Below are 13,897 nucleotides of genomic sequence, written 5' to 3'. Positions count from 1 at the left end.
TATATATATATATATATATACATACACACACACACACAATTGAATTATTATATTAATATTAAACATTATATTTACTAGGAATTACTAATATTAAACATTTATATTTACATTTATTCATTATATTTCCTAAAAAAAATTATATTTACTATAAAACATTTATAATTAAATGTATTTATATTTAATATATTAATAATATTAGTTTACTTACATTTTATTCATTTTGATTGTTTTGTTTAAAGATAACAAGAATCTTTTTTCTTTAGAATAAAGTGCACTGATCAATCATGAACATTAAGACAAAAAAAGTAAATGGGGGTCATGTTGACTTTAATGATTTATTATTGAGTGACATTATTAAGTGCTAATTTTATTGTTGTTCCCTTTGAAGCAGTTAACAGCATATAAAGTCAAGTTGGATATAAAGAGTGTTTGGTCTCCTTTTCAGACTTATAGTCTCTCTCACACTCGAGTCCCCCGATGTCCCCCAAGCAACCCTGATATTCACTGCAAATATGTGTGTACCAGTGTGCTGTGTGTGTGTGTGTGCTGTGTGTGTTTCCTGAATGTGGTTTTCTCCCCCTGCAGAGAGAATCTTCCCTCCATCTCATCACTCTTTCCTGGCCTCCTCGTCCCTCCCTCGCTTTTGACACGCTAAAGCTGCACATTTTATTTTTCTTCCTCCTGCCGAGAGGAAGTGTCTTTTCATGGCTTCTCGGCTTTCTCCCATAAACCCCTCCACACAGTGCCCTGTGTTTGGATTGGGTCTCCATTTCAAACAAAAGTCTGAGGCGGGATTACCAGCCCCTCTCTTCCTCTCTTTCACACTTCTCCTTTCAAGTGGCAGTGGCCAGGGGTATTTGAGAAGCCTGTTGCTGCTTCTGAAATCTTCCTTCTTCCTTTTCAAGGACAGGTGACCATAAACTGACTAAAAGAGTCTTTAAAAGCTTCATAAAGGGCTGCAGACAGAAATTATTTGGATCTATCAGCTATTCCGATATCTGATGTCATCTCATAAATAGAAACAGTTAAGCAACATCAGTTAATCTGAGCCACACAGCAAAGCAGTAGTTCACCCATAAATGAAAATTGTCATTATATATTTGTTTTTTCATTCATGGAACACAAAAGATGTTCTGAAGAATGTTCACTCTTGTTTGTACACAATAAAAGTCAATGTGGACAGATTCCATAGAGCTCCTAAAAATAACTACATTTTACTGTATAACTATAATAACTATATTATTTTAACATTTTTTATTTTATTTATTTTATTTTGAATGTGGACAAATACTATAAAGCTTCAAAGGCAACAAAAAATACCCTATTTTTATTTTATTTTATTTTACTTTTGACATTGACATTAACATTTTGAATGTTGACAGATACCATAAAGCTCCAAAAACAACTAAATGTACCTTATTTTTTTTTTATTTTATTTTATTTTGCAATCAAAGTGAATGTGGATAGATATAATCAAGCTTCAAAAATGAGGAAAAAGTACCTTATTTTTATTTTATTTTGTTTTGAATGTGCATAGATACCATAAAGCAAAAACAACAAAAAGTACCATATTTTTAATTTATTTTTTATTATTTTATTTTATTTTATTTTTAATGCGGACAGATACCATAAAGCTCAAAAAACAACAAAATATACCTAATTTTCTATTTTTATTTTATTTTATTTTGCCATCAAAGTGAAAGTGGAGGATATCATCAAGCTCCAAAAATGAGGAAAAAAAGTACCTTATTTTTTATTTATTTTATTATGATTTATTATTATATTTATTTATCATGTCATCATGTATTTTAAGTCATATGAAAGTTTTGTGTAACAGACCGAAATTTAATTTGAAAATAACATGCATTCGAAGACATGTTGAGACATACTAAGACAACTTGTCCAGACTTGAATCTCAGTCAGACATCATTGGTTCTTGAATTTCTTGACCAATCGTCATTGACATCAAACCTGGCTTGATATATCTTAATGCACCATATTTGATTTAATATTTGATCTGTTCCTCAAAGAAAGCTCTCATATGGCATAAAAGTACTTTAAATATAGTGCACAAATAGTCACATGATTATTGTTTGACAGCCTTTATTGTATGGAAAATAGCAGCATGAACATTCATCAAAACATCGCTTTTTGTTTTCCTTCCTTCAACAAGTTCTGACAAAATCTTCATTTAAGGGTGAACTATTCCTTTAAATGTCATTGCATTGAGGTGTTTGTCGGTGACCCTGTAAATGAATCTGTCCTTCAACTTGTCAAAAGTGATTCTCCCTTGTTAAACTAGGGTAAACTCACCCTCCTCCTTCCCCAAACCTCTCACACTTTCAAACTTCTCTCCTCCTCGAGTTTAAGAGTCGCCCACCCTCTTAAACCCCTGCGATGGCGCTGTGGGTTTCCTGTAAAGAATTCAGATGAAGAGAGAACAACAGGGTGGGTCTCCTCAGAAGAAAAACAAGCTTTGAAAGATTGACTGCTGAAGGAGGAGGGGAGGGAGGCTAATTATACACACACACACACTCAGTTTCTCTCTCTGAAGAACGATTCACTGTGCCCAGAGTCCATTCAATTGCTCTCTGCCTTGTTCACAAAGACCTGTCAGGATTTTCAGGGAAACAGCATTAAAGATGTGGCTTACTTAATTAGCTCATGCCATTGTTGCCAAAGTGACTTAAACAACACTTGCTCGAACACACGCGATTGTCTTCGGGGGAATATAATGGTGGCACGGGATAACTGATTATCAGTTTGGAGATGCCACAACATTTGTTCTGCTTCATAAAGCCGGTGTTGTTCAGCATAAGAGTGCACTTCTAAGATGCATGTAAATGCTGAGATGTAACTGCTGACTTGAGTCATTTAATTAGACATCAAGTGGTTCCTTTTATTATTTTAGGTCAGGTTTGTTTGGTTGCTTATTTTCTTATTCATTTTTTAATGACACCTCAATGAGGTGCATTACACCTCCTTAAGACACTGATTAGAGACCATTGAAATGATTTGCAGAAACTTTTTGGATTTGTGCGTTTTCTACTGAAAATATGTAGAGTTTGTTGCCACAATGCTGGGGTGTCAAACTTTGAGCTCTTACTAAAGAAATTAAGCTTCTCTTCCTCTGTCGTTCATATTTATTTTGGGTTTTGCAGTTGAAATGCTAGTGAGTGTGGTTGTGACGTGTGAGTCAGTCCCGCATCAGAGGAAGTGTCTGTTGTTTGCTCTGGTCCTCAGGATAATGAAGGACTGTGGCTTCGTTTACACTCCCATTGTAGCACCTCATCACTGATGTGTTCTCTGACAAATCCTGTTTAACTGGCAGTACTTAAAGGGGACCTATTATGCCCCTTTTCACAAGATATAATATAAGTCCCCAGAACGTGTCTGTGAATGTTCAGATCATTTATTATAGCTTGTCAAATTTGCCCCTATTTGGGTGTGAGCAAATACACACCGTTTTTGTGTGTGTCCCTTTAAATGCAAATGAGCTGCTGCTCTCTGCCCACTTTCCAAAAGAGGGCGGAGCTTTAACAGCTCACGCTTCGGTTGCTCAACAACAACAAAGCTGGAGAATCTCACGCAGCCAAAATGAGGATTGTCAGTAACGGTGTTCAGCCTTACATTGTTCAAACCGGAGTCGACACTGATGGAGAGACTCAGGAAGAAGTTACAACTTTTAGAATGAAACTGGATGTTTTTGAATGGCTAGTGGATACATTTATGTAGTTGCTGTGGAGTTGATTCAACTCATCGACTAGCATGTGCCGTCATTTTGTGTAAATCCAGCGTTGAATTGACCCTCGTTTGTGAAGCAGTCCGGCGTAAAATGACGGCATGACAACAACACTCTACTACAACAACTCTTCCTCTTCTCTAAAGCAGCCCAACATGGCTTCACCCCCCTTTGTTGTGTGTTCTCGGGGGCGGGGTTTATGCAAATTTTGAGATTTGTGATGTCATCAACCCAGGAAGAAGCTCGTTGTAGTCCCTACTGCCATTTGTTGTAGTCCTTAAACAGTGATTTCTGTAAAAAAAAAAAAAAAAAAAATCTCACTTTGCATTGAACTTTGAGTGTTGTAACTTTGCAGATGTTGTTTGTGCTCAAACAGAAACATTACACACTAACTAATCATAACTAACTAATCAACTAATCATAATCAAGAACCCCATTAATACTTTTCATTGTTAAATATTTGGAAAACCCACAGACAGACGTAAAAACTGAGCAATCAAACAATCATTTTGACAAATGTGTGAAATGCACCTAAATGAAGAGGGAAAACTACAAAACCATCTGCAATTGACCACGGAAACCTGCATTTAATCATTCTTTTAACTAACTAGATAAAGTTATATAAGTGTGATAAGATATGTATTATGATTATTATCACTTATTAAATTATTGCATACATCTTTTGGAAAATGACCAACTATTTATTGGGTGGGCCCGAATTGTCGTGCACCCCCACCCGTAGCTTCTCCACTGGAGAGAGCATGTGCACATGGTTGCAAATATTAGGTAAAACACCAGGCAGAAAATGTATCTTTTTAACAGAAAATTTCTAATTGGGGGATTTAAAATCTTGAGATCTGGCAACCGCAAACATTAAAAACAGTCTGTAATATTTTGTATCCTCTTTTTATTTGACAATTACAAAGAGGGATTTTGTGAATTTTTTTGGTTTTTTAACTACATTTTAGTCTCGTCTTTTTTCGACAGTGATATTCCATGTTGATGTAGTCACATTTATAGTTTAGTGATATTGGTGTCTTAGTCATGGGAAAAAAAGGTTGTCGACGAACAATTTTCTTCATTGATTTTGGTTTATGAAATTAACACTAGTACAGAGACTATATGAAGAGTTCATTTGCAAAAACTGATAAACGGCACTTTTTAAAAAAATGAACTGACTGCCGTGCGTTATTCTCCACATATAGCACGTTCTGAACCCTAAATACATTTTGTCAGAAAAGCCGGTACTGTCCACTGTCAAGGCATTGCGAGTTCTCGTTTTACAGAAGAAACCGACAAGCGCTCTTGTTGTTTGTGTACAGAAACCGATAAGCCCGTTTTAGCGAATCAGTGCGCAGTATTCAGGTCAGGTGACAGGGCTGTTAGTCACTTCAAAAATACGCGCTAGCTGATAAGTGATCGAGGATTTTTTGACTCCTGCAAGTCCTTGTTCACCATACATGTCTTACATGCTGAACCCTTGGTTGTCCTTTTGTGTTTGTGTGCGTGTGTGTGTGTGTGTGTTTGTGTACACAGGTGTGTTTGAGTGTGTGTAAATGCAATTATAAAGCAATTACTTGGTTTGGTTTAACATGAAATGTGGAGTTATTAGTTACTTTTGCCAAAAAACGACTGTTGGAGTTATCTGCTTTTGCTAAAAAACAAACTTTTAATTTATTAAAAAAACATACTTTCATTGAAAATTAATTTTGTAAGTTAGCTGTATTTTTTGGAGTTATTATTACTTAATCAAAAAAACCCAACTGCAGTTTGATTGATATTACTTGGAATGCACAATAAAAAAAAACATGATTTGTGAGAATTAATAAAAACTGAGTTTTTGCAAATTAACTCCTCATATATAGACTTGTAGTATGTATTTCATGGGCCAAGCCATTCTCATCAATACTGTAGATGTCATTATTTATGTCATTTCCCTCTCTCATCTTGTTGGTTTGCTGTTGTAAACATTAGCACTGCCGTTATGGTGACGGTGTCTTTGTGGAGACGCGTCCCGAGGGAAAGCCGTCACCCGACATCTCTCAAGACACTCTTTACCTCTATCAGCTCTCTCTTTTCTGTCTCTTCTGTCTGTCACTCACCCCAGCGAGGCAAACAACAGCTCCTTTCTGCTCCCCTTATCACCCGCCGCACGGGGTCAGCGGGTCAGACCGGCACTGAGCATGCTCAGATACGCTCGTATCGATTTTAATTTTGCTCCGTACCCCTCGCCATTGCCATGAATGCCAGCAAAAGAGAGGAGAGGGGGGTGGCTGGGTGATAGAGAGGGATAGATAGAAGTCTGGTGTGCAGTGAAGAGTTGGACCCCATTCTCTCATCCAAGTGTGTCTCTTTCAGCCCTTTTCTTTGGGCCTTCGATCTGGCGGGCTGCCGGCAGACCCCTAGAGGGTTGAGGGGCCAGTGTTGAGAGGGCCTCCTTTGTGGGGATTCACCGGGCAGGACTGACAACACTGACAGCGGCGATAAAAAACACGACTTCCCCCCCTAACGCACACACTCCTGTATTGTCCACGATAGACATGCTGTTCACAATGTGTAACCTTTCGATAGCCAGACAGACTTTAACCCTCTAGATTCTGATGGAAAGCCAGTTTAAAGGAAGTTAACGCTATGGATGTGTGTGTGCGGTGTGATTTGTACATTTAACCTTCTTCCCTTGTGACCTTTATCATAATCATAGCTGAATTACTCAGGACTTCCTCAAAGTCACAGATAGGATTATGTCAGAACTACAGACTCTGCTGGGATTGTCAGTTATTCATAAGTCACAAAGTTTATCTAATGCATTAAGGTCCAGCGTTGCCAAGTCTGCAGTTTTCCCGCGGAATGGGCTACTTTTACACTGTTGCCGCTGGTTGTTTTTTAGTCTGTGGGTTGAAGTGCCCCCCGCTGGAACTTTTTTACACCGATTTTTACACCACAGAACGTGATTTTTTTTCTGGCGACAACCCACCTCCGCAATTGGGCTAGTTTTGCCCGTGATTGTGTGGGTTTATAATAGAAATTGGGCTGGTTTTGTTACGCAAACCTGGCAACCCTGTCAAGATCCAACATGTAAAATCACATTTAACCACAGGTGTCAAAGTAGGTGGAAGACAGGAGTTGATATTAGGGCTGGGCGAATTTGTATAATATATTATATTATTAAATAATGTATTTATATAAATAATACTATATTATAATGATTTAATGCAAAAACGAATAATAGGGCTGTCAAAATTAACGCGTCAACGCATGCAATTAATTTTTTTCAGTTTAACGCGTTGAAAATATTTAACGCATTTGACCCTTTGCCGGGAGTTTGATTGACAAGCGATCTAACCAATCATAACGCCGAATCTGCCATTTTGTCCAACAAAGTAGTCAGGAGTTAGAAGATTATCCTTGGTGGACTTGAACTTGAAAAATGGTGTGTACTGACGTCTTTCTGCATTTTAAACAACATTCCTTCTGATGTTCATTCATGTTTATTTGATGCTGTAAATGAACTAAGAGGAAGAGATGATCGGTTCACGAGCCGCTTGAGCTGAGGCGCTACAGCGATCTGTCACGACACATTAAAGAGCCACAAAACGGTTTTTATTGTTCGAATTTCTTAAAAAAATTACACAATTTGAAAGCTGCGACTTTGTTTAATATCATAAGTAACCTACTCTGTCTTCTCTGTCGACGTGTTGTCAGTTTCCTCTTTGCTCCGCGATGTATTTTTCACTGTGTGTGGCGTGACAGAGCCATGGCTTGTCGGTCAAAGCAACAGTAACTAAGGGGGGCGGGTCTTTGCGAAGGGTCAAATAACTCATCACCCATTTTTTCCCATTATCCTTTAGCTAGTGTAACATAATATGATGACGCTATCATTCATTCAAGTGCTATTTAACCATTTAAGCGCGATCAGATGCAAAAAAAAATAATAACTTAAATCTGTACTGGAGCGCCGTCTGTGTAATGGACGCAAAACCGCTTCAAACAGCGCGCCGGCCACATTGAGTTCTCTTTCGCACTTGAACAAACAAAAACACACAAAATTATGCCAAAATGGTGCTTTGTCGAGTATTCTCGTCTTAAATGAGTTAAATGAAGTCTTAAAAGACCATAAAAAGTTGTGAGGACATCAGATGTGCATCAGATCTTAAAGTGACGTAATAAACCTGCTGCTGTGTGTGTCATTAATGTTTATCAAAGAATAAAAGACAAAGAGAAAATCACTCACTGCTCTTGACTGAATAACTTTTGTTGCTTTAATAAGGATTAATCTATATTTAATATATAATGTATGCATTAAAGACTGACACATATATAATGTTCATTTATATAACAAAGAGTAATGAGCAGCAATATTTACCTACATACATACATTTTTACTAAAATGTTGATTTTTGCATGTGAATTTTGTTGATTCAGAGTTTTGATTTGATGTACTACTATAGAAAGGTGTTTACTACCAGAACGACAACTGCAAAAACAAAACAGTGTGTTTACAAGAATAAAGTTGATCCCTATGTGTATCCTTATTCTCAGAGAAGAGAAGGAGCGCTGGATCCGGGCGAAGTACGAGCAGAAGTTGTTTCTGGTGGGTCTTCCTCAGTCTGACGTGCCTCTGGGGCAGCAGCTCCTGCGGGCGGTGGTGGAGGACGACCTGAGGCTGGTGGTTCTCCTGTTAGCCCACGGCACCAAAGAAGAGGTCAACGAGACGTACGGGGACGGAGATGGACGTACCGCGCTGCACCTGTCCTGCGCAATGGCTAATGTGGTCATCACACAGCTGCTCATCTGGGTAAGGACACTTGAAACGCCTTGTGATACTTTCCTTCTTAAATTCCCCTCCATCATTAATTTCAGAAATATTTTTCCCCGTTTTTCAGTACGGCGTGGACGTGAAGAGTCGCGACGCTCGCGGTCAGACGCCGCTGTCCTACGCGCAGCGAGCAGGAAGTCAGGAGTGCACCGACATCCTCATCCAACACGGTTGCCCGGGCGACAGCGGCGGCCTGTCGACACCCACGGCCACCCGACACAACCCCAACATCAACAACAACGCTCAGTGCGAGCTGAACCGTAGTGTTAGCATCATGTAATCGTGTTGATGTTCCCATAGATGCTGCTCTCGTTAAATGGCATCATTTCCCTCAGCAGTACGTCATTATTAGGAAACTGTGCGTAGTGCCATACGTGTCACGTAAAGCCATCACCCCATGACGACTTCCTGTGACCAATGTTAGCGTACACCGAGAATTAGCAGTGTTAACATTATTAATGCGTGTTATTTTTAAGCTGAAGAAAATGACGTTTTTAAGGATCCTCTTGTCTGTGTATAGAGCAAAATAAGAGAAATGATGGGCAACGGGTTCTAAACAAATTCAAGTTTTTATTTTTAAGGTACATCGGTTTAGAAATAATCAGTATTGGATCCTCTGGGTTTTTGTCCATCGGAATGTTAAATGATGTTGTTAAAGGGATAGTTCAACCAAAAATTAAAATTGTGTCTTTATTTACTCTCCCTCAAGTCGTTCCAAACCTCTTCTGCGGAAAAAACAAACAAACAAACAATATTTTGATGAATGTTGGGAACCAAAACTGGCTACTGACATTCTTCAGAATATCTTCTTTTATGTTCCACAGAACAAAGAAAGTCATGAAGGTGAGTAAATGATGACAGAATTTAGATTTTTGGATGGACTGTCCCTTTAAATCGGCGATTCTGATGAAACCTGTCAAGAACGTGTATTTCACCTCAAAGTCAAAAGAAAAGAAAATTTGTTTTGCTACTTTAATTTTAAGGGTTAAATAAAGATAAAATATTTAATTTTTTTATTTTAATATAGTGCAAAATACTGTATTACAGTAATGAGAATCATAATGAAAGAAATAAAAGAATTACACAAAAAAATAGTAATACAAATTTTAAGGGGGAGATTGTGAAAAAAAAAAAATCAGAATGCAAAAAAACTCTTAATGGTCCTTAATTTTCTTATACAAAATATATTTTATTAATTTTTGATTTTGATTTTGGGGTGACCTGGATGTGCTCTTGTGAGTTTCACACAAAAACGCTTCATTCAAGTCAACTTATGCTTTAAATCAACTTATGCTAAACATATTTGAACCCATATTATACTCAAACTTCACACATTTATTGGTTGCACCACCATTGTGCCCTTGAACGAAGCTCAGAAACACTATGGCTGCTGGGTAACGCATTACCATTTGTAGCATCAGTGTGAGATAACAAAACCCAAATCATCATACTCGTTCCTATTTTACATTTAGCCTTTACGTGATTGTCTTGGAAAGAAACACCTTGAAAGGCTTGATTACCTGACAAATACTGTGTTATTAAGGATGCCTTGTCTGAATCATTTCTGGGCCGGTCTCAAGTGGTCTTATAACTGTTTGACACTGTCGTCCCTCTCCGGCGTAAAGCACTCCTGCCTAATGAGAGGTCCATTCAGTAGCAGCGGACGGTACCTACGCGCTAGATTACGAAATAAGACGCTCTCGCCGTGAAGTGTGTGTTTGTTACGAGTCCAGTGACCTCCACACTTGTGACAGTGTGGATGTTTTTGTATCCATTAGAATCCAGACGTGTGTTTCTAATCGAATGGGATGGGATGAACGGGATTATGTACAGATGTGTGTATAAAATAGCTTTTCCTTCTCCCTCTTGAAGCTAGATGTGTGTCATGTGATGGCCATTATGTACCCATCCGAAACCTATCAGCCTTAACCCTCGTTTGCTAATGTGTACGGCGTGAACTTTTACAAAACACTCCTTACTTGAAATATGAAATCATGATTAGACCCTGATCAATATTTGGCACGTCAGTTAAAGGGAAAGTGGTAAAGTGAGAGGGAGGTGTCGAGTTTTTACCAGACAGTATTTTAAGTTTACATTATTTTATTTTTTTAGGTGTTTTATATGGAAGCTCGTTTCTGCCATGGAATAAATTTTTTTTTTTTTAAAGTAATTGATGTTTTCTCTCACAATCCTGACTTTTTTTCTCACATTTGCAAGTTTGCATATCTCACAATTTTGAGAAAAAAGGCAGAATTGAGATATATATTTCTGAGAAATTGCTGAAATTCTAAGAAATTCACAATTCTTGTGATTTTGACTTTTTTTTCACGCAATTTCATTTTTATATCTCACAATTCTGAAAAATGGCCGAATTAGTTGAAATTCCGAGAAATTGTCACAGTTGCAAGATATAAACGTGCGATTCTGACTTTTTTCACGTAATTTCATGTTTATATCTCACAGTTCTAAAAAATGGCCGAATTAGTTGAAATTCCGAGAAAGTAACAATTGCAAGATATAAACTTGCGATTCTGACTTTTTTCTCGCAATTTCATGTTTATATCTCACAATTAAAAAAAAGACTGAATTAGTTGAAATTCCGAGAAAGTAACAATTGCAAGATATAAACTTGCGATTCTGACTTTTTTCTCTCGCAATTTCATGTTTATATCTCACAATTCTGAAAAAATGGCAGAATTGTTGAAATTCTGAGAAATAGTCACAATTCTTGTGATTCTGATTTTTTTTTTAATGCAATTTCATGTTTATATCTCACAATCCTGAAAAATGGCCGAATTAGTTGAAATTCCGAGAAAGTCACAATTGCAAGAAATTGTCACAGTTGCAAGATATAAACGTGCGATTCTGACTTTTTTCACGTAATTTCATGTTTATATCTCACAATTCTGAAAAATGGCCGAATTAGTTGAAATTCCGAGAAAGTAACAATTGCAAGATATAAACGTGCGATTCTGACTTTTTTCACATAATTTCATGTTTATATCTCACACTTCTGAAAAATGGCCGAATTAGTTGAAATTCCGGGAAAGTAACAATTGCAAAATATAAACTTGCGATTCTGACTTCTTTTTCTCGCAATTTCATGTTTATATCTCACAATTCTGAAAAATGGCCGAATTAGTTGAAATTCCGAGAAAGTAACAATTGCAAGATATAAACTTGCGATTCTGACTTTTTTCTCGCAATTTTATGTTTATATCGCACAATTCAAAAAAAAAAAATGACCGAATTAGTTGAAATTCTGAGAAATAGTCACAGTTGCAAGATATAAACTTGCGATTCTGACTTTTTTCACGTAATTTCATGTTTATATCTCACAGTTCTGAAAAATGGCCGAATTAGTTGAAATTCTGAGAAAGTCACAATTGCGAGATATAAACTCGCAATTCTGATGTTTTCCCTTGCAATTGCAAGTTTATATGTAGTAATCCTGACTTTTTTCCCTCAGAATTGATATGAACTTACAATTCTGAGGAGGAAAAGTCATCTCGCAGTTTTGACTATAACTCGAAATTGAGACTCTATATGTCACAATTCTAAAAAGACTTTTTTCTTAGAATAGTGAGATACAAACTCACAATTGCGAGTTATAAAATTAGAATCATTAGACAAACTTGCAATTCTGAGAAAAAAAAGTAATCTCACAATTCTGACTTTTTCTTGCAATTGCAAGTTTATATCTAACGATTCTGACTTTATAACTTGCAGTTGCAAGTTTGTATCTCAATTCTGAGGAAAAAAGACAATTGCGAGAAATAAATGGCAATTACTTTTTTTTTCAATTCCGTGGCAGAAACAAGCTTCCATAGTTTTACCTTCTAGCAGGTACATTTTCTTTCATATCTGAGTCAAATTTGTACATGCATCCTTCATCTAACCAAGCTTTAGGAGAAATGCCATTGATTTAAAATACAACGGCTTTTAATGTCTGCGGTTAATTGTATTTTAGACCTGTTTTTAATTCTGGAAGGTCATTTGGAGCAACATGCATGTAAAGTTTCTTTTGGTGGTCTGCCCACCGCAACCCTTTTGACCTTCATAAAGTGAACATATATCAACATTATGAACATTTTTTAAAAATATATATATACCTTGAGTTTGGGCTCCTGTGTATGGCGTGAGGTTACTTGGATGAGCTTTTGGGAATATGGCCGTTGAAAATGATAATCAGCTCTCGCCCATCATCCCTGCAACTGCCGGATTATTGAACGCCGGGATGCGCCTGTAAAGCTCAATAAGTAGCCCAGTACCAGAGAGAGGCACCGTTCTGTTTTTAAGTTGTTTTTGGTACCTGTTTTTGGGTCTCAATGTGTGCACATTGTCTGGCCATTGAGGTACTTTGTGTATTATATGTACATTTGACATATTTATAAAAGCAAGATGTAAATAATTCTTTTTGTTGTTGCTTTTATTGAGCTGTTTGATAACTTTTTGTTGGTTCTTTTAATTTGTCATTGTTTTTAAAGGCTCCTTCTGAACATGACGGAGCAATTTCATGAGAGTTAGCTGTTGTGTGATTGGATGCTTGGCTGGCTATTGACATAATAAACACTCCAATAAAATGATTTATACCATGAGTGCTGAAAAAGTTTCATTCATTTGTCATGTGATTATGAAAAAGTGTGCTTGAGAATTTGTTGAAATTTTTTTCCTCTCTTTTCTCAATGTTTGCATTTTCTCAACCTAGAAATATCATTTTTTCTGGCCTGGAAAAATTGTGGGAATAAAGAAAATGACCAATTTCTATAGGTTAGTGATATTTTTCTAGATATGCTTTGTTCTAAATTATTTCCTTAATACCGCTCTTTGAGAATAATTGTGTGGGTTTTTTGTCTTTTTGGAGACACTTTTGTGCTAAATAGATTTCGCTATTAGTCTATTTTAGTTATTCTAGTCATCAATATGCTTGTGTAGTCCTAAAGGCTGACCAAATTAGCTTTTCATTAGCATGTTTTGAACATATTGTGTACATATTTTGTCTGTTTGTAGCATACTGATGACAAAATTAGCTTTTAGCATATGTGCACAGTTAATCTTTCAGAAAACCTGGCCAAAACTATTAATGACACCTTTAACTTGGGTTTTGTATGGTTATTCTGGTACAACTTCACATAATCAACAAGGTGCATGTATAAGAACAAAGGTATTTTTAAGGCAACACATGAAGAGTGGAGAAATTAGATGATCAGAAAGACGAGGTTCAAACTTACAACTGACCAATGAGAAAGTTAAAGGGTTAGTTCACCCAAAAAAAGAAAATGTTGTTCCAAACCTGTAACACCGTGTCTACACCGGACGCGAGCGGTGTGAAGCGACGC

General features: G+C 36.9%; 1 protein-coding gene across 4 annotated transcripts in view; it reads left to right on the top strand.

The window, feature by feature from the left end:
- The window catches only part of agap3 (ArfGAP with GTPase domain, ankyrin repeat and PH domain 3), a 187,954-nt gene extending 174,798 nt beyond the window's left edge, over window positions 1-13,156 (top strand). For all 4 annotated transcript variants that reach the window (XM_048174739.1, XM_048174740.1, XM_048174738.1 and 1 more), the window contains 2 exons: window positions 8,282-8,537; window positions 8,626-13,156. In XM_048174739.1, the coding sequence (XP_048030696.1) occupies window positions 8,282-8,537; window positions 8,626-8,838 (469 nt within the window). In that variant the 3' untranslated portion in view covers window positions 8,839-13,156. The remainder of the gene's footprint in view (window positions 1-8,281; window positions 8,538-8,625) is intronic.
- The last annotated feature ends 741 nt before the right edge of the window (window positions 13,157-13,897 follow it).

The sequence above is a fragment of the Megalobrama amblycephala genome, linkage group LG22, assembly GCF_018812025.1.
Source record: "Megalobrama amblycephala isolate DHTTF-2021 linkage group LG22, ASM1881202v1, whole genome shotgun sequence".
NCBI lineage: Eukaryota > Metazoa > Chordata > Actinopteri > Cypriniformes > Xenocyprididae > Megalobrama > Megalobrama amblycephala.
This window is presented reverse-complemented; position numbering and strand designations above follow the sequence as displayed.